Here is a 22,384-nt window from a genome sequence, read left to right on the forward strand (position 1 = left end):
TAGAATAATCCAGAGATATTATTTTACTGGAACTTTCAGATCCAGACTATCAGTCAACCAAAACAATTTAAAAAGCTCATAATATGGTATCTTTAATTTAATTTATGGATATTACTGTAGCAAAATCAAAGTGAAAATATTGATCGGTGAAATGGCTTTTAGGGAACCTATTTTATAATTTTGTTATTGAGTGATGAGTTGCATCTTTTAACAGGGAGTATGTGTTGATATTTGACTCTTGAGGTTTTAATGGAATGTTTTCAGCAATTACCAGTACAATACAATGAAATACTTCCTAAAGTCCATTTGTTTGTTTAAGGGCTGATTGATTGGCAGTTCTCCATCCTCTCCCCTCTTATCAAATACTGCTTCATTTTCAGACTTTATTTTGCCTTTCCGCTAAAAGATTATAGTGGGGTCCCCATTCTTCAAATGAAGGAAGCTATTGTATTACATACAGGATAGCACTGTACACATATAGCAGGAACTGTGCAAGTTTAAACAACAATTTTTCCAAACATTCCAGTACAAGATGATTGCTTTGTAAGCATTGACATTTGAATTTCTGTGACTAGTAAGTCGATGGGATGATGTGAAAATGTAAGTGATTTTCTTTTAAAAATCTGGATGTGCACAAACAGGTCCCTTGCACACAGATACGTTCATTCATCTCTGCACAATCATTCACACATGTCATCATTACCACATGCACACATATATATATATCTCTACACCTATAGAGGTTTATGTGTTTATGTACTGCATACTGAATATATGTGTTTATGTACTGCACTTAATGGGCTGCACAAGCTAATAGTTGCTAATACAAGAAGGTCTTATGGAGCATGATTAAGTAGCAATCCCAAAGTAGATTATTGTGTTTGCTGAAGTTAGATGCCAGAACGACCAGGTCAATGAGTGTTGAGTACTGGTGAATCCTGAACATTTCTGCTAGCTGCAAGTCAGAAATCTCTACAGCCAGCCCAAATCCAATGTAATGGCAGGTTTTATCATCTTCAGGCTGCCCTGTATTCTGCTCAACCTCCATTTGATTTGTTGTTGATCAACTCAGGGTTATTAAGGTGTTAGTTAAGTTCAGTTACTCTCACTGTTTAGCCATTTTCCACTTCACACTGATTCAGTAAGTTCTTGTTTAATATGTGTAGGTGTGTTCCTGAAAAGTGAAACTTTAAACAAAATAATGTTAAATGAATTGGATTTTCCCCTTCTAACCAATTGAAAAGCAGTCAATGCCCCCTCTCACTCACTCTCCCGCCCTCTCAGACTGGAGACCAGTTACCAGCGGTGTACCACAGGGATCAGTGCTGGGTCCTCTGCTATTTGTGATTTATATCAATGACTTGGAGGAGGGGGCTGAAGGGTGTGGAGGGATATGGTCCAAGTGCAGGTCAGTGGGACTAGGCATAAAATGGTTCGGCACAGACAAGAAGGGCCAAAAGGCCTGTTTCTGAGCTGTAATTTTCTATGGTTCTATGGTGGGTCAGTAAATTTGCTGATGACACCAAGATTGGTGAAGTAGTGGATGAGGTGGAGGGCTGTTGTAGGCTGAAAAGAGACATTGATAGGATGCAGAGCTGGGCCGAAAAATGGCAGATGGAGTTTAACCCTGATAAGTGCGAGGTGATTCATTTTGGTAGGACAAATTTGAATGCGGATTACAGGGTCAATGGCAGGGTTCTGAGGAATGTGGAGGAACAGAGAGATCTTGGGGTTCATATCCATAGATCTCTGAAGGTTGCCACTCAAGTGGATAAAGCCGTGAAGAAGGCCTATAGTGCGTTAGCATTTATTAACAGGGGGTTTGAGTTTAAGAGCCATGGGGTTATGCTGCAACTGTACAGGACCTTGGTGAGACCACATTTGGAATATTGTGTGCAGTTCTGGTCACCTCACTATAAGAAGGATGTGGAAGCATTGAAGAGAGTGCAAAGGAGATTTACCAGGATGCTGCCTGGTTTGGAGGGTAGGTCTTATGAGGAAAGGTTGAGGGAGCTAGGGCTTTTCTGTTTAGAGCGGAGGAGGATGAGAGGCGACTTAATAGAGGTTTATAAGATGATGAAGGGTAGATAGAGTGGACGTTCAGAGACTATTTCCCCGGGTGGATGTAGCTGTTACTAGGGGCCATAACTATAAGGTTCATGGTGGGAGATATAGGAGGGATGTCCGAGGTAGGTTCTATACTCAGAGAGTGGTTGGGGTGTGGAATGGACTGCCTGCTGTGATAGTGGAGTCGGACACTTTAGGAACTTTCAAGCGGTTATTGGATAGGCACATGGAGCACACCAGGATGATAGGGAGTGGGATAGCTTGATCTTGGTTTCGGACAAAGCTCGGCACAACATTGAGGGCCGAAGGGCCTGTACTGTGCTGTACTGTTCTATGTTCTATGTTCTCCTCGACCCCCCCTGTCACTGACCTTCCCACCTTCTTATCAACCCCTCTCACTGAACCTTCCTTGTTTTGAGGTTCAGGGTTGCAGAGGCCAGCTGCAAGCTGGAGAGGCAACGAGAGGGAGGGTCAGAGGGTTGATGAGCTGGAGGGTCAATGAGAGGGCGGGCCAATGATAGGGAGGGTTGGCAGTAACCACGAGCAGACCGGGTAGTGGAAAGGCTGCCCCAAAATAGCATCGATTGGGTCACCTGACCTTATGTCAGAATGTTAAAATAAAACTCCTGACGCTAAACACAAATACTATTAACTAACCGGCGTAAAAGTGGAATGATGTAAAATGGGGCAGCTTAAAATGATGACTTAATGTACTGAACCTCCAGTTAAAATTTGGAATCAGAACATGGCCTGAAATGGTAACCTCACAATGTGGCAGTTTGCTATCACCGGGAATGTGTCCAGTCAACACTATATAGAAACATCGTAAATTCATGGCAAATTAGCCAAGCCTAATCCCACTTTCAGCTCTTGTCCTCCAGCCTTCGAGATTAAGACAACTCAGCTGTCTATTCAAGTACTTTTTAAATGCAATTAGGGCTTTTGTCATTATCACCCTTTGAGGGAGTGAATTCCAGAGCCCACCACCTTCTAGGTGACAAAAATTCTCCACAACCATCCCCTCTAATCCCTTTACCAATTACTTTAAATTTATGCCATTTGGTTATTGATTTTTTTTGCCAAGAATCCTTTACATTTCATCTAATTCCTTCATAACTTTATACACCTCAATTAAATCTCTGCTCAATCTCAGCCTATCCATTCTTTCATCAGAACTAAAGTACTCCATTGTAAACATTCTCATAAATTTGTCCCGTCCTCTCTCTGTGGGATGATCGCATCATTTGTGTAGTATGGGTGATCAGAACTGTATATAGTACTCTAGCTGTGGCCTAACTAATATTTTATACAATTCCAGCATAACCTCCCTGTTATTAGTTTTGGCTAATAAAGGAAAGTATCACGTATGCTATTTTGATCACCTCATACATGTTCGGGAATCTGTGTACATGAAGTCTGAGGCCCCTTTGATCTCTCTACACTTCTCAGTATCTTACCATTCATTGTTTATTCCCTTGCCTTGTTTGTCCTTCTCAGATGCATTAACTTACACTTCCCTGGACTGTGTTCCGTTCCCCCTGTTGCTAATCAAGCTGTCAGTCCTTTGATATCTTCCTGCAGTCTACAGCTTTCTTCTTCACCAAAAATCAACCAATTTTTGTATCATCTGCAAACTTCATAATCATATCTCTACATTTAGTCTAAATCATTGAACAATATCATGAAAAGTAAAGGTCTTAGCACTGAATTCTGCTGAATGCCAGTGGAATCAGTCTTCCACTCCCAAAAGCACACATCCACATACCCTTTGCTTCCTCCCACTGAGCCAGTTTTGGATCTAGTTGCCACTTGCCTTGGATTCTGCCAAGTCTGCTATGTAGGACTTTGTCAAAAACTTGGCTGAAATCTAAATAGACTGTATCAAACTTATTACCCTCATCAAAACATTCAAACAAATTAATCAGCTATGACCTTCCTTAATAAATCTGTAATTAATCTGTGCCCTTCCAGTCAACAATTTGTACTGTCCCTCAGAATGACTACCGAGGGAATTTGTTTACTCCACTCTTTCAGATAATGCATTCCACATCTGAACAAGCATTAATGCAAAAATTTCTGTATTTCCCCTGTATCTATTTTGACATTATTTAAACTCTATGACTATTACTCACTTGTCACAGTAAGCAGTTTCTCCCTATTTGCTCAATCAAAACTCCTCATGAATTTGGAACCCTTTATTAAATCTCCTGTAACCATCTCTGCTCCAAGTTAAGAGCGGGATTTTCCACTCACCCCAAAACCGGAAAATCCCGCCTGAGGTCAACAGACCTTTGCATGGTCCGCCCCCTGCCTGCTACGATTCCCGTGGTGGGCGGGACGGGAAAATTCCCCCCTAAGAGTCAATAACATTGGAGGATGGTAGATATCCTTCCCTAAAGGACATTAATGAACCAGATGGTTTTTTTTTCGACAACTGATGATAGTTTCACAGTCACCGTTACTGAGTCTAGTTTTATGTTCCATATTTTATTAATTGTATTTAAATTCCCCAGCTGTCATGGTGGAATTTGCACCCTTGTCTCCACAACATTAGCTTGGACCTCTGGATTACTAGCCCAATGACATTACCACTATGCCACCATCTCCTCACCCAAAGTCCCTTTTTTCAGTCTTTCAATGGCCTTGATATCTTCCTGAAGTGTGATGTCCAGAATTGTACACAATACCCCAGCTCAAAAAGAGATTTGTAGAGGTTTCACATGGTTCCCTTGCCTCATTAAACTTAGTATCCAATATGCTTTCTTAACTCCCTTATCAACTTGCCATGCCACTTTTAACAATGTGTGTATATGTACTCCAGGAGTCCCTGTTCTTACACTCTCCTCAAAATAGTAAATTTAGATGTTACTGTCTCTCCATATTGCTGCTCCCAAAGTGCTTCACCTCACATTGAACCTAATTAGATTGTATCTGTCTACACATTGACAGCTTAAGTCCTCCTGAAGTCTGCTATGATTCTCCTCACTACTTACTTTATTAAAATGTTTAATACCATCAGCAAACTTTGAAATTTCATTCTGTCTACCCAGCCCAGGACATTTATTTATAACAAGATGTGCACTTGGTTTCTTCCTCTCACTGATAGAGATCATGTTCTATCTCCAACACAAACTCACTCATCAAGGGCATGTACAAAGAGTGAATATGAACCACTTGGAGGTTTGCACTGTGCTCATTAGGTAGGAGGTTCAGACTATTCTGGAGGTGATCCTCAACCAATTATTTATGTTTGACTTTATCTTATTGCAATGTAAACACATTTTTACTATTACCAAAATGAATGTTTACCTTGAATCCTATATCTGGCTTTCTATCCTTTCATGAGAGCATGAGCTGACTGCTAGATGACTGATAATCAATGAGGAAAATTAGGAAAACCTTGAGCCAACATTAATATGGAATAAGGGTTTTTAATTGTTCTACCATCACCAAACAGTTTGGAGATAAGAGCATCCTGAGATTGACGCGGGTAAGAACTAAAGTCTCAAACGGGCATGACTACAGCCAGCAGAATCAGAATGAAGGAGCTCAAGGTGTACATCCCCTTCTCCCAACGGGATTCTGACAAATCTATTCACTGACTCAATCCATTCATTCAACTTTACATTCTCTGTGAATTTTCTTTTCAGATCTATAATGGTCTTGCAATACTCTGCTCATGTAGCTTCATTTTCCTCTGGAGTTTTGGATCTTTGTCTAGACCAGCGCTCATATTCAGCTTGCAGAATGTGTAATGCTGCACATATCAGATTACAAGCGGGTAGAATTACACCAATGGAAAAGATGACCATGCCCTTCCACATCCCTTCAGTGGGCTTTCAACCAACTGATTCCAGCCAGCATTGACATCACAGTCTGCAAATGGTTGGAGACTTGTGGTTGCAGAAAGAAGCGAAAAACCTAAAGAGAATAAGGGCATTCTGCAAAAAAAAAACAACTTTGTGTTGTCATCTGTTTGCATGCGCTACAACCTATGATATATCTTCAGCATTTCGGAATTGTTATCCTACAGAAAGAGGAAGAGAGATTGAGAGAAGGAACAGTGAGAAAATGTGTGAAATACCTGGTGGAGTCAAATGTAATTAGATTAGGCGGGTGATGCTTTGTGGAATGCTAAAGAATAACAGTGTAGGTTTGAAATTCTGCATTGGCGTCCAATTGGAATGTGGGTGTTCTTGGCAATGTAGGCTGGCGTTGTGGGTGTGAGAAAAAGAACGAGACACCCTGTGAGATGATCAATGGACAAATCTGAGTTTATTTAATTTTCAAACTGTGGTCACATAAGGTATACATCCCATGCCAGCTGTAATGTTCAAAATCCTCACAGTACATCTCCCATGAGAAGGATTGCTTGGAATGGGCATATATCCCTCTGATCTTTTGGCTGTGATGTTAACAGCATCAAAACCAAGCTGATGCGTACCAGTCCAATCAGATTAGTCAATGAAAGAAAAGCTCAGATAAGACCACACAGCGGCTGATCATGTCAAAGCAGTGACCCCCCCCCCCCCCCCCCCACCAACCCCCCCCCCCCCCCCCCACCTCCTCACACACAAAAAATTGCTACAATTTTGTTCTTGAATGGCTAAATGACTTTGGAGAGAGACAGTGGTCTTGTGGTAATGTCACTGGTCTAGTGGTAATGTCACTGGAGTCCAAATACCCTTGGGGTTGAATCCTTGGCAGCTGCTGGAATTTAAATGTAATTACTCAATCTAAAAAAATAAATCTGGTCTCAGTTGTGGTGACCATGAAACTATCCTCGTCTTCAAAACCCACCTGATTCACTACTATCCTTTTGGAAAGGAAATCTACTACCCTTACTCAGTTTGGCCTCCATGTGACTCCAGACCATAGCCCTCTGAAATGGTTTAGCAAGCCATTCAGTTCAAGGGAAATTAGGAATGGGCAATGAATGCTGACCTTGTCAGTGATACCCACATCTCACGAAAAAAAGGTTTTCTCCTAAGCATTGGTTGGCTGTTCAAGTTTGGATAACTGAAGATTTCCAGATCTTTCAAGTCTAGTTTTAACAATAGTAAATGTACAGTGCTTGGAATAATTGGCTCTGAAATTGCTGAAAGGGTGCTTCTCTTGACAAGTGCCATGAATTACTTTTTACACCCTTCAAGTCATCTCCTTACCCAATGACGTTTATCAATGGCGAATGACTCCGAAAAACGACAGAGCAGGAAATAGGGCAAATCGGAGTCAAATCATCTAATCCCTACAGTGCAGAATGAGCCATTTGGCCCATCAAGACTGCACCGACCACAACCCCACCCAGACCCTATCCCCATAACCCCATATATTTACCCTGCTAACCCCCCTGACACTAAGGGACCATTTAGCATGGCCAATCCACCTAAACCGCACATCTTTGGACTGTGGGAGGAAACTGGTGCACCGGGAGGAAACCCACACAGGGAGAATGTGCAAACTCCACACAGACAGTGACCTAAGCTGGGAATCAAACCCAGGTCCCTGGCGCTGTGAGGCAGCAGTGCTAACCACTGTGCCACTGTGCTGCCCTAATCCAGAAAATGAAATAAAGAGAGGGAAAGAAGCTGTGGATTAGAAGTGAGAAAACAAATGGAAAGGAAAAGTATATTAAAAAAATTAAAATTCAGAAAGCTTGAACAATTTATTACCGGTGGGAGTGAAATGTTGTTTCCAGGCCTCCGAGCTTGAGAGGCATGTTGGGATCGTGGATCACATTCTTACAGCATGAATTATCAGCCCAGAATGTGTGTGGTGAGATTAATTCCTATTAACGAGGTTTATCCAACAGTTTCATGATGAGATTTCTTTTTGGTTTTGGTGAGGTTGACAGCAGATTGGCACAAATCACCTCACCATCCGTAACGAATTGGAACTCACAGCATTTCTCTTCTTCACCATAAATTCTGTTTCTTATTACGTATTAGTAATGGCAGGCACCATAAACTCACGATTATTTTTCCAGCAATTCATAGGCAATTGGATTTATGGAGTGGTATTATATTTGTGGGAATGTCAAACTAGTGCTTCACAGCAAATTAAAAAAATTAATACAATGACCCTACAGTAAATTGTTTATTAGTTGCACAAGCAATATGGTCTCTCCATCAACTGTTCTCAATTGATACTAAATTTTTGGCCATTCAGGTTTGACCAAGAGAAGTTTAGTTTGGGTCAGTTTTAAGTATCTTGGGAAATAGCAGATTTTTCAAGAAGTCCAAGCTCGGGTTGGCTGAAAAGATAAAGAGCCCTGGTTTGTACTTGGGCTATTGGCTTTACTATATTTAAATGCAGTATTTCAGGGTTAGCACAGGTCAAACTGAGTGAGGGTAGGGCCCTTATCTGTGAACAGGCCAATTTGGAGACAAATGGCTGAGGTATCTATGTAGGTTTCTATCATAAAGTAGCTGAAAAGATTCACTTGCAATTTATAATGGTGCATATTACAAAGAGTGATAAGGAGAAGTAACTGAACATCAGAAGCTTTCTGTTTCACAGCACTCTCTGAATATGCTGATTTATGAATCAAATGCTTTGTAAACTAGTATGAATCTCCCTACCAAAATGCACCCTTGTTATTATAATTCTACAATTTCTGAAAATCACGAGCAATGTCAGGCATTTGGCTGTAAACTCAAATGGTATCAAGTGAGTTATACAGGCTCACACTGTTTGAGTGTAACATTCCTTGAACATAGTAATGAACCATGAAAAATCTACCAATGTTTATGGAATAATGCACAGACTGTCTCTTCTCTTCTCTTTCTCCAGTAATTTTCCACAAAATGGGCATATTCTGGAAGATATTCCTCATAGTGGACTGTCTCTTCTTGGAAGTCTTCAAAGGTAACCATTTCAGTATGTGTTCTAAGTGAAAATTCAAAAAATGCATCTTTGGTTGCACAGTACAATTGAAAATATTAAACTGACATAAAATCTTAATGGGAAACAGAAAAAACGAATGTTCCCCCTCCTGTTTGTTGTGGTCCTGGCCTAGTCAGGAATTAAAATCTCCAAGGAGGGTGAGTTTGTCCCCCTTTGAAGAAAAGGAGATGGTTTAGTGCAGAGTTTCATCGTATTTCCTCTCTTTGTCAGTGTTTGTTTGGCATGTGGGTAGGCACTGAGGATTGTAGGATCAGTTTTTAGGAATCATGAGACCATCACCATGAATCAGTTATTGATGTCTTTGGTCATAAGCGGAGAAGTGCAATGTCAAACTAATCCTGTTGCCCTTGCCCAAAAACAAGAATAACTTATGGTTGCCTCAAGGAAGTGACCATCATCAAGCAACCTATGATTTTCCACCAGATCTACCACATAGGCTTATTTACCTCAGGACTGAATCAGCAGGTGCACTTGTTGAACTTGGTTGCTCAGCTGAGGCAAGTTGCCTACAGCCCTTGCAAAAGCAACTGTGAGGAACTAACATGGGGCTTGTAGGGAGCACTGAAGTAATGGAAGTACCTTTGTCCATAGAGTAGCCAAATTGTTCTGATGGCTCTAGATATTGATCCTTACTTGGCACTCAGCTCTTATCAGAATAATACATGCAATAATGAGAAAAGTTGTTTCTATTTTCCAAATGCAAGCTTCGGCCTGGACTTTCATCAGCCAAGAATAGATATTAGGAAATAGTGAGCATGCTCCTTCTGAGTTTTCATCCATTTGTACAGAAAGTCATGGACAATCTTTTTAAAAATGTACTCCTGGTGGGTGAGGTGTCACCCTGAATACTTTCATTTGGGGAAAATGGCCCATCATTTGTTTCCATAGCCTGTATTAATTCCAACATTCTATTTTTATTATATGTGGTATAAAATAAAAAAAACAGAAACTGCTGGACAAGCTCATCAGATCTGCCAGCATCTGTGGAGAGAGAAACAGAACGGATAACGTGTCGAGTCAGAAAGGCAATTTTTATTATCCGCTTTACGTTGATGACAAAGTATTTGAGCTAGTTTTTCTCAGAATTAAATTAAAAGTAACATTTTTTGTGATCTGGTGGCACAAAATATTGGCACACTTATAGATTGTTCCATGGTAACTTATCCAATGCTTGCCTTAGTGATCTTCCAATTTTAGCCAGGCCATCAGGGGAGGAGCCAAGCAGATGCAAGTTATTTTATTGGAAACACTCCCCTGAACCACCTAGCAGAATGTGACAGAAACGGATTGGCAGGAGTCTGCGGCCAGGGCACTCATCCATTCACTTATGAATGGTACAGGGCTCTTTCATAAAGCAAAGCACCGGGATGAAGAGTGAAGTTTGGAGCTCTGTAAATGATTATTCCTTGTTTGAGCATTCCAATGTTTGAACTGCATTTCATTTTGTTTGTGGTGATATTGAAGCAATTAACCCTGACAGAAGATAATTGGGCACAGCAGAGTGTCTGTTTAGTTCTATGAATGATGACCATACTTCTTGCTTTCAGGGCCCCAACTGGCCAAGTGCCAAACATTACCAGATGTTTATCCCAACAAAGTTGAATTAAGAGTTGCTCTCCATACATCGTTCAGTCTGAAGTGCTCTGGGGAGAATGAAGTGGATTGGGAGTGGCCATTTTACGAATCCCATGACGAGAATATCAGGAACAAAGATGAAAACAACAACAGCGGAAACTTTGTGAAAACGCTTGAGATCCTGAATGCAACAGGAATCAATACTGGCCTGTATACCTGCTATTACCCTGCACTCCAGTTTGATGATGAGCTGGTGGGACGAGATATCTATGTTTTTGTTCCAGGTGTGTGCACGGATAAGGGAAGAGTTCAAGTTTGTATACAAGAAATTATTATATTTAACCGACAATGGCTTTATTAGCTGCCATTTTCACATCCCTCCCACACTTTTGTTTGCCCCAATTCTTCTGAAAGTCCTGTGCTGCTGTGGTAAATTTCTAAGGGTACGTTTTTGGCACATGTTAGCCTGTCACCACTCTTTAAGTGTATGCCAATCCAGTGAGTGTTGCAAGGATTGTAATTGAGATCTCTCATGGCCTCACAAGCACATCCTTTCCAGTAAGATTCATTGGATAGTAAAAAGGAATGTTAGTTAATTTATTTTTCTTCCTCCACTGGTTATAACAACCTGGCTGAGATCAGCTAACTCAGACTGGAGATTGAATCTGGCATTTCCAATTGGCTCAATTCCATGCTTGGCATTGTCTATACTTCTGAACTGTCAGGAGAACTACTGCTACCTCCTTTTACTTCAGAATTTTTCTCTATTCATTCATGGTGGGCCTTGCTGGCTGGGCTGGCATTTAATGCCAATGCTTAATAGCTGGGTGCATATCAGGAGTCAACTACATTGCTGTGGATCTGGAATAACATATCGGCCGTTCCAGGGAAGTGATAGCAGTCTAGTCAACTGTAGTGGACCAACACCAGAAAAGTGAAAGGCAACATCCAGGAAGGATGTCACCAAAATCCCTCAGGAAAGTCAGCATCTAACACAAATTTCACAAAGGCTGAATCTATCGGGATTTTACCATATCAACTGAAAAGAACATTTTAATTGGCGGGGGGTGGAGCAGAATGCATGATAGGGCTTAAAAATTGGTCAAAATTACTGTTGCATGGTTTTCCTGCCTTCACCTCTTCTAACATCAGAGGAAAGTAAAGATCATAGATTTTCTTTATTGGCAGGGATGGTTGAATCTGGAATGTCACATGGATAGATATCTTCACAAATAAGATGCAGCGATGTGTTTAAATTATTTTACCAGCAGTCATCTTCCATCCTTATCATCTATATCTCAACAGCCCTATCGTCCCTCGCTTGCCCTCCCTAAGTCATAAATCATGACTAAGGTTAGTGCCCACCACACTATCAATGCTCTCGACTCCTGCCTTGGTGTGCCAACCCTGTCTCCCATGCCTGATCATCTACCCTCAATTCTTCCTGGCTTTCCCATCCTGTCTTTAATGTCTCTCAGCTTCCGCTGTTAATATTTCCACATCTGACTTGCTTTGCCAATTTCCCCCTGGTTACAGGTTGCTTCTCTTCCTTTTGTATGTCTGCTCAAACTGACTGTGAATCTCCACTGACTTCACTGCTAATGCAAACAGTTTTTAAACATAAGTGCAGGCGAATCTGGTCACACCAGGCGGGTTGGGTTAAAATGTTTAGGCTGTTTTAAAGTGCTGCTTGCTATATATTGTAAGGTCACATGCCTTGTTACTTAACAAATGCAGGCTTCAGTTCAAAAATCCAACAGTAGCTTCAAAAGGACAGAGGGGTCAGAGGCATCCTTGTTTATTCCAGAGATTTATTTATAAAAGCAACACTTCTTCTAATTAGATTATTTCATTCTCACAGCGAGTTAATGTAAAAACTGTGACCTCTCCATCTGGAAGGTGAGCGCAGTTTGAGTTGGGCGCTTTCCAGCTCTGTGCTTGGCTGCACAAAGTCAAATATGAGTGACAAGTTGGATGACATCACTTTTTCCATTTCTTTAAACTGCACCTCCCTTCTGCAAACTGGCTGCGAGCAGCTGAAAGTCATTCAAACCAAGAGAAATTAGTTGATGTCACAACCTCTTAGCTGCCAAACATGTAGCAGTTTGAATTAGATCGTTTTCTGTAACCATAACTGTGACTAAAATCCCTGGGGTGTCATCTTGGTTTGACACTGGTGCAAAGTTTTGTAATCCAGCATTCATGAATAGTGCTGGACTCCCTTCATGTAAAAGTTCAGTGGTGAAAACAATATCGTAACTCTTACTGAAAACCTGCTGGGCATTGGGTCTAAATTGTTGTGCTAACAGAAGCAGTCCAATAGGATGTAAGTCATAGAGTGCAAATAGTGCAAGGTGTTAATGTGAAATAAAAATAGTCTCCAGTACAGTGATTATGGTCAAAGTATTTTTGATGTTGTTTATTGGAGATTTCATAGAATCCCTACAGTGCAGACGCAGGCCATTTGGTCCATCGAGTCTGCACTGACTCTTCGCAAGAGCATCTTACCCAGGCCTGCCCCTGCCCTATCCCCATAACCCTGCACATCTTTGGACACTAAGGGGCCATTTAGAATGGCCAATCAACCTAACCCATACATCTTTGGACTGTGGGAAGAAACCGGAGCACCCGGAGAAAACCCACACGGACACGGGGAGAACATGCAAACTTCATTCAAACAGTCACCCAAGGCCGAATTAACCCGGGCCCTGGCTCTGTGAGGCAGCAGTGCTAACCACTGTGCCACCATGCTTTGTGATGTTCTGCAAGGGGCAGATTGTGATATTCTGCAAGGGACATTGCATTTACATTTATACAGTCATCTTATATTGTCATTCCTTCAAACAAGGTCAAGGCAGTTTATTGTTAAATGCATTATTTTCTTTTCAGATCCTAACTATGTCTTCATCCCGCCAACGTATTTTGAAAATGTAGTAATGGCAGCAGAGGGTGAAGTTGCAGAAATCCCATGTCGTGTATCTGATCCAGATGTCCAAGTCACTCTGAAGAATATTGATACTAAGAGCATGATCTCTGCCACCTATTATAATAAAGAAGGATTCAGTGGTCTCTTCAAAGAGGGGACGTACATTTGCATTGCAACAATCAATGGTGTGGAGCACAGTTCAATAGAGTACATTGTTAATAGATTTAAAGGTGAAGCAACACTTGACTTTCTTGTCTTTCATTTGAGCAGCACTAGTTATAATGTATTGATTTGATTTGATTTTTTATTGTCACACGTATTAATGTACAGTGAAAAGTATTGTTTCTTGCGCGCGATACAGACAAAGCATACCGTTCATAGAGAAAGAAAGGAGAGAGTGCAGAATATAGTGTTACAGTCATAGCTAGGATGTAGAGAAAGATCAACTTAATGCAAGGTAAGTCCATTCAAAAGTCTGACAGCAGCAGGGAAGAAGCTGTTTTTGAGTCGGTTGGTACGTGACCTCAGACTTTTGTATCTTTTGCGTGCCAGGTTAAATTGAGGCGCTGAGTTCCCTCAGGTAGATGGAAAAGGTCCCATGACACTCTCTTGAAGAAGCAAATTGGTATTATCACTGGCCAACACTTACCTCTCAACCAAAATCACAAAGACAGAATAATTGGACATTATCACACTCTGGTAAATTGTATACAAATTGGCTGCTTAATTTCCGACATTACACCAGTGACTACACTTCAAAAATGCTTCAGTGGCTGTAAAGCACTTTGTAATGTCCTGAATTTGTGAAAGGTGCTACGTAATACAAGTCTTTCTTTGCCCTTTATCTTTTCCTTTTAGCTTCTGAGCAACATTGCCAAATTAATGGTGGTGAAACCCAGCCTAATTAGGAACTAAATGGGGACTGCCAAAACCAAGTTCACATTAAGCCTTTGTAATGAAAAAATAGAAGAGATTTTCATTCCATTGGACTTCATTCACTGGGATGCATGGTGTACACCACATGGATCTCATCACAAACTTTTGTATAATTACCTGATAATCCAATGGGCAAAAGAAATTCTTCCAGTGACTAAATGTAAAGACAATTAAAGGTGGTTAATTCTATTGTTACCTTTTGAGGATTAATACTTAACTTAAAGTTGAAAGTCATGTCTATTCCAAAGTACTTGAAAAGAAATATTATAAATATTATTATATCTGTTCCTACTGAATTGGATTTTAACATTAACTTTTTGTACCTTACGTTTTAGTGGCAAAGGACCTTAAAGTTGAAATAGAAGCTGAGAAAACTGTACTGAAAGTGGGTGAACCCATCTTGGTGACTTGTCTAGTAATGGATAATGAAGTAGTGGATATAGAATGGAATTATCCAGGAAAAAATGTAAGTAAAACCGATTTTCCTTTTTTTCTTATGTATTTTGTTGCCTCGGGTGGAATCAACATTTGGGAGCACAGTGCTTATCTATCGAATATTTTAGAGGTGTGATATTTTCATGGTTTAACTAATATTTCTAACAGTACATTATGATATAAGCCTGAAGATACCAGTTACTATATTTCTTCCAATTTAATACGAGATTTAAATAATTTCACATTTAAGATAGTTCTCTCAGTGGGTATACAAAGAAGCCAACTGGGGCATAGGTGATTTTAGATCTAGCATTGTGCAATGAGATATGATTAATTAATGTAAAAACAAAATCTTGTGAAGGCTGGAGATCTGAAATAAAAATAGAAAGTGCTGGAAAAGCTGAGCAGGTGGGGCAGCATCTGTGGAGAGAGAAACAGAGTTAATGATTAATTAATAACTTTGTAAGAAAGGAACCTCTTGAGAGGGTTAGAATTTATATTGAATTTGAGAATGATTTAACTAAGTTGCAAATTAAGATCTGAAAACTGAACAAATTAAGTAGGCATGTGGACTGAGTTGACTAAGGTTGATTGGGAAACCACATTAATAGAAATAATAAACAATGACAAGCATTTCAATAATTAATTTGTAGTACACAATAAATATACATTCCCCTAAGGAACAAAAACCCACAGGAAAAATGCTCTAAATGTGGCTAATAAGGCGATTTAATAAATAATGCTGAAGGTACATAGGAGTAGGAGTGGACCATTTGGTCACTTGACCCTGCTCCATCATTCAACTATGTCATGGCCGATCTTCTACCTTAAAACCATTTCCTTGCACTATCTTCATATCCCCTGATATGTTTAATATCCAGAAACCTATTGATCTTTGTCTTGATATGTGCAATGACTGAACTCCACAACCCTCTGCAGTAGAGAATTCCAAAGATTTGCCACTCTCTTGAGTGAGGAAAGTCCTCCCATTCTCAGTTTTAAATGGCCCAACTCTTATTCTGAGGAGAAATCATAATTATTCACATGGGGGATTCCTTGTTTCATTGCAGAAGGGAACTGAGGCAAAACAGGTTATTAAGGAACTAAGACAACCAAGCTTCAAAATAATGACGACCCTGCAAATCGAGGAAGCCACTCTGGAAGATGCTGGAGTCTATGAATGTTCCGTGATACATGCGACTCAAGATACCATGAAATTAAAGCAGGTTCACATCCATGTTAGTGGTGGGTACAAATCATTACTGTTTGACTATTTTTCTATTTTTTTATTCTGGTGCATGTGCATGTGCACAAACAAAGGCATATACATTTAGAATAAGTTATCTTTGAAAGGGTTCTAATATATTCTCACCTGTCACATAAGGCATTCTTTGGCTTGGTTACCAAATGTTTCATTCAATGTTACAAAATATGTTGGATTCAGATTTAAAATTCTACTAAATGCCGCTTCTAACATCTGACTCTAAAATCCCTAGACCAATGCACACCCCGCAGGCCCCCCCTCTTCCCCCATTCTCCCCCTCACCACCATCACTCTTGCACTTGGTTGAGACCTGTGTTATTTTGGGGTACTCACCACTGAACAGGCATGTGGGGCAAGTTAAATACTCCCAACCATTTCCTCTCTTTACATCCATTGGCACTCCCATGTAGTGGAAGCAGATGCTCAAGGTGCCTGTATGTAACATTCTACTATTATATCAAACTTTTAAAAATTCAGATTTCCTGTTGCATCCAAATAGAAAGCTGAAAAGAAGCACAAGGCAGAATTCTCCTATGGTGGGTGCGTGCAGTCAATCTAACAGGAGTCAAAAAGTTGGAAACTTGCTAATGCAAAGTTATGTTGCAGTTGTCCCAATGGTGGGTTAATGGCGGCTGGTCATCCCACTGGTAGCTGGCATGAATCAAACCTTCCAATCTTACCTCATGTTAGCATCAATCCCAATCCCATGTCAGACCTTCCAATCTTATCTCATGTCGGCATCAATCCCAGTTGCCAAAGAGTGTCGTGCACAAGGCGGTCCTCAGTTCACCAGAGACTTTGAGGTGCTGCACTGCTCCTGATATTCTGTTCACACTCTGCTGGGGCAGACCTGTTCCTGCCCTCCATCTCCATGCTAAATTGGTCTTCATGGACAGCATTGTGCTGCTGGACCCAGGGCCCTCCTGTGTTACCGTCTTGGTTCAGTATTGCGCCTGGGGTTGAGGGGTACAGGGGTCCCCTTCCCCCCCCTGGTGCCACACACCTGTGTCTATCTGGACAGCACTGCACAGCCCAGGTAACATAAAGGTTGGAAGTTTACGGGGGTGGGGGTTAAAGTGAGGGGGTAGGGGTTGCGGTGGCCTGATGAAGGCAAGGAGGGACAATGTGGAAGAGGGGGAGGGCTATGGAGAGGGCCCACAATGGCAGGCAGAGGGGAAAGGAGGTGGATGAAGAAGACAAACAGTGGAAGGCAGAGGGAAGATCAACAGGAGGGAAGCAGGACTCTGACATGGCTGCATGAAAAGCTCACAAAACAAAGGGGTCAAAGGGGTACCACAAGGGGATGCACAAGGACTCCAGATGTGGTGGGCAGATGGTCAAGGGGGATAGGCACCGCATAGATGATCAGTTCGGGGAAGGGTGGTTGAAATCCAGGAACAGATTTCTTCTCGAGGCTTCTAGTCTTTTCCATCTGAGTTGAAGACATCCTGCATGGTGCAGTGAAGAGAGGTGGGCTGGAAAGAGTGATAAGAGTGTGCTGGACTGGTATTTATTTATGGTGCCGGGACCTTTGAACCCGTCAGTTGAGGGCGGGCTGGCGAATCAACTGCTGACCTGCCAGCAGAGTCAGAGGGGAAGCCGCCTGTGCATAATTAATGAGGTTCCACGCACAGAATCTGGCGTGAGATCCCACCATTCTGATTGGTGGGACAGGCGCTGCCCGAGCTACCAGCCACCGTACTTAGTCTCAAGAATTCCACCCAATGAGTGAGAGATTATTTTGGGTCAGTGGGAGGAGCCAAAATTAGAACTGACCAATGTTTTGTTCTCTATTGGCTTGCTGCATGACTTCTGCAATACACAAGAGCACTCTAATAACAATCAGAAAGGACACATTCCCCTATTAAATTTAATTGTCAATGCGGTATTACATTGGGTGAAACATGGGAATGAACATATGAGGATAGGAATTAAACTTGTCCCTTCCAAACATGGTGAAAGTCCAAACCCCATTGACACCTTCCCTAACCACACAATCTCCTGGGAAAGGCTTTTGTAACTAGTGGTAGCTGGCAGAGAAGCTAGATCTTCAGGTTAGAGATGATAACCATATTATGGAAAATTACAAGAAGTCTTTCTGGGCTGATGCGATTTTATTTGCAATTCTTTTTTTCTCATTCCCAGAGAAAGGATTTATCCATTTGGATCCCAACTACGGAACAAAAGAGTTTGCAGATCTACATGAAGTCAAGCAGTTTGTGGTCAACATTGAGGCTTACCCAGAACCCACTGTATTGTGGCTGAAAAACAACATCACCCTGCTTGAGGATAACAACGAGGTGATGATCAACACAGTAAAAACACAGGAAATTAGGTAAAGGAGAAGCCACCATCCCAATATACAGTGAATCACACTTCACACATTTTCTTGGAAGTAACACATACAAAACTATTTATCTTCTGCATCACTGTAAAGATCACCAGTTAAATAACCATTCCATCTTCATGTATTATTGCATAGGTTCTCAGCTTTCTGTTTCTCTGTAATACCAGATTAGAAACAATCACACAGTCTAGAAATTCCATTCATAAGAACATAAGAAATAGGAGCAGGAGTAGGCCATCTAGTCCCTCGAGCCTGCCCCGCCATTCAATAAGATCATGGCTGATCTGATAGTGGTTTAGTTCCACTTACCCGCCCACTCCCCATAACCCTTAATTCCCTTATTGATCAGAAATCTATCTACCTGTGACTTAAACATATTTAACGAGGTAGCCTCCACTGCTTCAATGGGCAGAGAATTCCAGAGATTCACTGCCCTCTGAGAGAAGAAGTTCCTCCTCAACTCTGTTCTAAACTGACTCCCCCTTATTTTGAGGCTGTGTCCTCTAGTTCTTGTTTCCTTTCTAAGTGGAAAGAATCTCTCTGCCTCTACCCTGTCTAGCCCCTTCATTATCTTATATGTCTCTATAAGATCTCCCCTCAGCCTTCTAAACTCCAACGAGTACAGGCCCAATCTACTCAATCTCTCCTCATAAGCTAACCCCCTCGTCTCCGGTATCAACCTGGTGAACCTTCTCTGTACTCCCTCCAAGGCCAATACATCCTTCCGCAAATAAGGGGACCAAAATTGCACACAGTACTCCAGTTGCGGCCTCACCAGTACCTTGTACAATTGCAGCAAGACCTCCCTGCTTTTATATTCCATCCCCTTCGCGATAAAGGCCAACATTCCATTTGCCTTCTTGATCACCTGCTGCACCTGCAAACTGAGTTTTTGCGATTCATGCACAAGGACTCCCAGGTCCCTCTGCACAGTAGCATGTTGTAATTTTTCACCATTTAAATAATAGTCCATTTTCCTATTATTCCTTCCAAAGTGGACTGCTTGGGGCACATGTCAAGTTTTAGGCAGTGGGCGAATAGGAAGATGGGACCCACCCAGTCTCTGCTGGATTCTGCCCCCTGGAAGCAACCATGATAAATTCTAATGGAGGAATAGTGGATGCTTCTTCTTCTGTGCCTCCTCAATGCCTCTCTCTATTTCGATAATTTCCATAAGAACATGAGAAATTGGAGCAGTAGTCTCTCTGGCCTTTTGAGTCCACACCACCATTCACTAACATCACGGCTAATCGTCTAACTCAATGCTACTTTCCCACACTATCCCCATATCCCTTGATTGCCTTAGTGTCTAAAAATCTACCAATCTCTGTTTTGCGTACACTCAATGACTGAGCATCCACAGTTCTAGAGAATTCCGAAGGTTTACTGGAAGAAATTTCTCATTGTCTCAGTCCAAAATAGCTGACCTGTTACCCTGAGATGGTGCTGCCTATTTCTACATTCCCCAACCAGTGGAAATAACCACTCAGTAAAGTCCTCTCAGAATTGTACCTGTTTCAATGAGACCACTTCACATTTTTCTAAGTACTGAGGGACTTGCTGCATTGTCAGTGGTGTTGTCTTTCAGATGTAATGTTAAACTGAGGCCCCATCTGCCCTCTGGGGTGAAACATAAAAGGTCCCATAGTACTACTTTGAAGCAGAAAGTTTTCTTTGGTCGACAGTTATCCCTCAACTAAATAACAGATTATCTGATAATTTATCTGAAATAAAAATGGAAAATGCTGGAGAAACTCAGCAGGTCTGGCAGCATCTGCGATAAGAGAAACAGTGTTAACATCTTGAGTCCATACAACTCTTCCTCATCCATACTTCAGTCATACGGACTGACTGCTTTTCGTGTGCAAATTGTTTGCCCTGTTTCCAATATTGAAACAGTGATGCTATCGTTTGATAAGGTTCACCATGGTAGGCTTCTGCAGAAAATGCAGATGTATGGGATTGGGGGTGATCTAGGAAATTGGATCAGGAATTGGCTAGCGGATAGGAAACAGAGGGTGGTGGTTGATAGTAAATATTCATCATGGAGTGCGGTTACAAGTGGTGTACCTCAGGGATCTGTTTTGGGGCCACTGCTGTTTGTAATATTTATTAATGATCTGGATGAGGGTATAGTTGGGTGGATTAGCAAATTTGCTGATGACACCAAAGTCGGTGGTGTGGTAGACAGTGAGGAAGGGTGTCGTAGTTTGCAGGAAGACTTAGACAGGTTGCAAAGTTGGGCCGAGAGGTGGCGGATGGAGTTTAATGCGGAGAAGTGTGAGGTAATTCACTTTGGTAGGAATAACAGATGTGTTGAGTATAGGGCTAACGGGAGGACTTTGAATAGTGTGGAGGAGCAGAGGGATCTAGGTGTATGTGTGCATAGATCCCTGAAAGTTGGGAATCAAGTAGATAAGGTTGTTAAGAAGGCATATGGTGTCTTGGCGTTTATTGGTAGGGGGATTGAATTTAGGAGTCGTAGCGTTATGTTGCAACTGTACACAACTCTGGTGCGGCCGCACTTGGAGTACTGTGTGCAGTTCTGGTCCCCACATTACAGGAAGGATGTGGAGGCTTTGGAGAGGGTGCAGAGGAGGTTTACCAGGATGTTGCCTGGTATGGAGGGGAGATCCTATGAGGAGAGGCTGAGGGATTTGGGATTGTTTTCGCTGGAAAGGCGGCGGCTAAGAGGGGATCTTATTGAAACATATAAGATGATTAGAGGTTTAGATAGGGTGGATAGTGATAGCCTTTTTCCTCTGATGGAGAAATCCAGCACGAGGGGGCATGGCTTTAAATTGAGGGGGGGTAGTTATAGAACCGATGTCAGGGGTAGGTTCTTTACCCAGAGGGTGGTGAGGGATTGGAATGCCCTGCCAGCATCAGTAGTAAATGCGCCTAGTTTGGGGGCGTTTAAGAGATCCGTAGATAGGTTCATGGACGAAAAGAAATTGGTTTAGGTTGGAGGGTCACAGTTTTTTTTTTTTTTTAACTGGTCGGTGCAACATCGTGGGCCGAAGGGCCTGTTCTGCGCTGTAATGTTCTATGTTCTATGTTCTATGTTCTATCTTGGAGTAACTCTAAACTACAAGTCTCTCAGTTTGCTAAGATTTAAGAAAGTGAAATATTCAGTGCCACCTCAAATTACTGACTCATTATTTACTTCTTGCTGTTGATGTTTTCCAGGTATCAAAGTAATCTAACCCTGATTCGTGCAAAGAAACAAGACAGTGGATCTTACACCATTGTTGTTGAAAATGAAGATAATAGTACCATTTATACATTCTATCTACAGGTTAAAGGTAAATGCACAAGCTCCATTGTTCCCTTTAACTAGCCAGTATTTGCCGTACACTCCTTTGTGATGCTAGGCTATGTTAACATGAATATTTGAGGTAGTGGTACTTGTAAATTTAAAATATTAAAAACACAGATGCATAATGCTGAAAATGCTATGAAAGCAGACACTGGAAATAAACAGCAGACCCAGCAACCTCTCAAAAGAGTGCTAATGTTTCAGCAATGGACCAATCGTCAGGAAAGATGGGATTGATTTGAACAGGTTAGAAATCATAGAAACCCTACAGTGCAGAAGGAGGCCATTCGGCCCATCGAGTCCGCACCGACCACAATCCCACCCAGGCCCCACCCCCACATATTTTACCCGCTAATCCCTCTAACCTACACATCCCAGGACTCTAAGGGGAAATTTTCTAACCTGGCCAATCAACCTAACCCGCACATCTTTGGACTGTGGGAGGAAACCGGAGCACCCGGAGGAAACCCACGCAGACACGAGGAGAATGTGCAAACTCCACACAGACAGTGACCCGAGCCGGGAATCGAACCCGGGACCCTGGAGCTGTGAAGCAGCAGTGCTAACCACTGTGCTACCGTGCCGCCCAGGTTGCAGCCAGGCGAGGTG

General features: G+C 41.8%; 1 protein-coding gene across 2 annotated transcripts in view; it reads left to right on the top strand.

Moving 5' to 3' along the window:
- Positions 1–22,384, top strand: part of pdgfra (platelet-derived growth factor receptor, alpha polypeptide) — a 58,969-nt gene that overhangs the window by 11,541 nt on the left and 25,044 nt on the right. For both annotated transcript variants that reach the window (XM_078217210.1, XM_078217209.1), the window contains exons 2-8: positions 8,860–8,934; positions 10,521–10,832; positions 13,438–13,704; positions 14,746–14,876; positions 15,916–16,090; positions 18,255–18,444; positions 21,646–21,761. In XM_078217210.1, coding sequence (XP_078073336.1) covers positions 8,874–8,934; positions 10,521–10,832; positions 13,438–13,704; positions 14,746–14,876; positions 15,916–16,090; positions 18,255–18,444; positions 21,646–21,761 — 1,252 coding nt within the window. In that variant the 5' untranslated portion in view covers positions 8,860–8,873. The remainder of the gene's footprint in view (positions 1–8,859; positions 8,935–10,520; positions 10,833–13,437; positions 13,705–14,745; positions 14,877–15,915; positions 16,091–18,254; positions 18,445–21,645; positions 21,762–22,384) is intronic.

This window comes from Mustelus asterias, chromosome 1, assembly GCF_964213995.1.
Source record: "Mustelus asterias chromosome 1, sMusAst1.hap1.1, whole genome shotgun sequence".
Lineage (NCBI taxonomy): Eukaryota > Metazoa > Chordata > Chondrichthyes > Carcharhiniformes > Triakidae > Mustelus > Mustelus asterias.